The sequence below is a fragment of the Gavialis gangeticus genome, unplaced genomic scaffold, assembly GCF_001723915.1.
Source record: "Gavialis gangeticus isolate Ggan-Ray unplaced genomic scaffold, GavGan_comp1, whole genome shotgun sequence".
Taxonomy (NCBI): Eukaryota; Metazoa; Chordata; order Crocodylia; family Gavialidae; genus Gavialis; species Gavialis gangeticus.
Genome location: NW_017729033.1, coordinates 100,161,293 through 100,164,243, shown reverse-complemented (window position 1 = coordinate 100,164,243; position 2,951 = coordinate 100,161,293). Strand labels below are relative to the sequence as shown.

The 2,951-nt window shown below is 36.7% G+C and overlaps 1 protein-coding gene across 1 annotated transcript in view; it reads left to right on the top strand.

Annotated features, from left to right (window-relative positions):
• Positions 1 to 2,951, top strand: part of PKD2 (polycystin 2, transient receptor potential cation channel) — a 57,851-nt gene that overhangs the window by 8,021 nt on the left and 46,879 nt on the right. Inside the window, exon 2 of the mRNA XM_019526472.1 lies at positions 317 to 430. Coding sequence (XP_019382017.1) covers positions 337 to 430 — 94 coding nt within the window. The 5' untranslated portion in view covers positions 317 to 336. The remainder of the gene's footprint in view (positions 1 to 316; positions 431 to 2,951) is intronic.

Here is a 2,951-nt window from a genome sequence, read left to right as displayed (position 1 = left end):
GTTGGAGTATGCAATAACACTGTTGGCAAATATTCTACAGATTGGTAAGAGATCCAGTGAGCTGCTTTCAGTTGGATAGGGGAGAACAATCTCTAATCAGTCAATATGTTCAAGTGCCTGGCCCCTTTTTGACGGACAAGAGTGATAAATATAAACAGTGTATGTATTAAATGAGATGGATTCCAATTTTTATTAAAAATGGAGCAGACATGGCTTAAGTATCAAACTAAATCAAAACATGTGGACTCTGCCTCGGGTCCGTCACTATGGTGGCTAATACAAGAGACCTTGTTCAATAATATTTCTTTCTTCAAAGGTTTGTGGGGCACAAGACTGATGGAGGAAAACAATACTAGCAGAGAGAGATACCTGAAAAGTGTGTTACGAGAACTGATCACATACCTGATTTTCCTTGTGGTGTTGTGTATCTGTAAGTACCGTATTCAAAGTTTGTACTAATCATGTGTGACTCCTACCTTTTTTTTTAAGGTAATATGAGAACTTTTAAAGTAGGTTAACTGCATTTCCCCCCTTCTTAGCTACCCCTAGCCCCCTCCCTTCCCACCCAAATAAATAATTCTTTGGCAGTTGCAGATTAAAGCTATTTATATAGTGGTTCCTATAACAGTCAGTGTTGCTGTCAGACACAAGTATGACACATTTTTTAAAACACTAAATAGAACTGGTAATAGTGAAAGTTATCACTAAATGATTGCAGACAAACATTAAAGTTTTAGAAAGTTACAGAGAAGCTATAATTTTATCACTGGACATAAAATCAATATTGTTGTGCACTAAAGTTCTTTGTAGCGGTGTAAGCACAGGAGGCAGTGATACTTTTACTACCATTAGGTTTTTGTCATTGCATGATAATGTGACACTGACTGTTCTAGACAAGTCTTCAGTCCTGTGCATGAAAATGCATTGCTGTGTCTTACAATCTTATGTGGAGAGTGTGATGCTAGATGCGAGGAGATGGAGAGCAGATGCTTAAAGCATGAGACTACCATTACATTTCTGTGATGTATTATTTGGTGTGGCATCCAGAAAGCCCAGTGGTAAAGGTCCTGTTATGTTGAATGTTGTACACATATGTATGACATCATGGTCCCTGGCTTAGTTTTCAGTTTTGTTTAATGGCTACCAGCTACAATGGGGTAGGTTGGTTCAGTGTTTTAGTAGGAACTGATTTTAATCCCTAATTAAGGGACCAGTGACTCTGAGTTGTAATGGTATTAAGAAAATAATGGAAGATACAACTGTGTAATTGTGTTTTAAGTTCATACTTGCAAAGCATGTTGGGCACACTCATGTTACCTGGGGGACAGCTGTGCAGTAACTAAGGTGGCCAGAAACATGCAGACATGATCATAAAAAAAAATGCATTTACAGAGTGCCACCAGAGCTTAGCTCCTGTTGCTTTTAGGTATTGCATAATGACATTGAAGGACCCATTGGTGATTATCACATTATTGTTGCTGATATAGGAGCCTTGTCAATAATCCACATAGCGTCATACGCAGTTTTGGTCAGACTTTTTTCAAGCTAGCCCATCTCAGTCCTATGTTCTATTTTTGGGAGGCTTTGGGCATTTTTATTTCACTTTTTTAAATGAGTTGAATAACTCTAAAGCACAATGTTTTATATTGTGAAAAAAGTACTTTTCAGTGCATTGTGGCAAAAGTGAACTGACTCATGACCATATTCCTGTATCTTGTGGCTTTCCTTTACCATTTTTGTGTGAAAAATAGAACAAAAGCAAATACAACAGGCACACAAATGGTGTCTTACCCTTTTTTAGTAGCTATCCATCAAGAAAGACTTAATGTTTTGTGCATGTGTTGTATAGGGTTGTTTAAAACTCTGAAGCTATACATAGGATCCACAATAGGAGCCTTCTGCATGGTCTGTGTTAGTGTATTTTGCATTTATGGTAGACATAACATTTCTTCTGCCAAAACTGTTAAAACAAGATGTATTTAACTTCTAACCTGGGGTGCACCGGTAGAGATTTTGGGGGCTGAAACCAATAACAAATTTTTAAGGTGACATGTCGGCTAATACTAATCCAATTTCTGATACAGCTGCATGCAGCTGATAAGTCTGTTGTGGTGGATGGGGAGGGGGAAGGGAAGGGGCGTGAATCAAATCGCTGTCCTTCTGAATCGGCCAAATCCAAATTGAATACTTGCCACTTTGCACAGACCCTACTTGCTAGTTTTTATTAATATGCCAGAATTCAGATTGTAAAATAGATTTTCCAGCGTAACTGAGACAAAAATAACCTTCTGCTGTTTTTTCACAGCTTCTTACCACATGTAGGTAACTAATCATGGTCAGTAATAATTATGCTGTTGCATGGTACTAGAAATTGGTAGAGGTCTGAATATAACTTTTTAAGTAAAACCCCTGTAAATATCTTTAAAAGAGAGAGAGAAACAGACACTTTTCTGGTTATGATACTATTAACAATTAGCTTGTTCAAATATATCATTAAAAATGGCTGAAAATGTGGATTTTCTTATAGTCCATTGGTTCAAAAGTAATGCCAGAAAACTGGGATTACCAGTTCTGCCACATACTTTTCCCTGGTAAAGCAGTTGTGTATATCAGCACAGTCACAAAATCTACTCACTCATCACCACAGTGGTAACAAAACAAATATTTTACTCAGCTATACAAAAATATTACTGACTCCTAGCTAATATAATTTTGGATGGCCGATTTTTTTTTTTATTTTTTTTTAATGCTCCCTAGCTTTGCCACTGACATTTCATGTTTTCAGTCGGATGCGAGTGACTTAAACTGTTTATGGACAATAGTAGAAATGCTTGATATATTTAAAAAGAAAAAAACATGTACTGACAGAAATATGAAATTGCACCATTGCTTTGGGTGTAAGAATGATTTTGGTGTCCATTGTGGTTTTTCTTTAAGTATTTTTTTTTTTA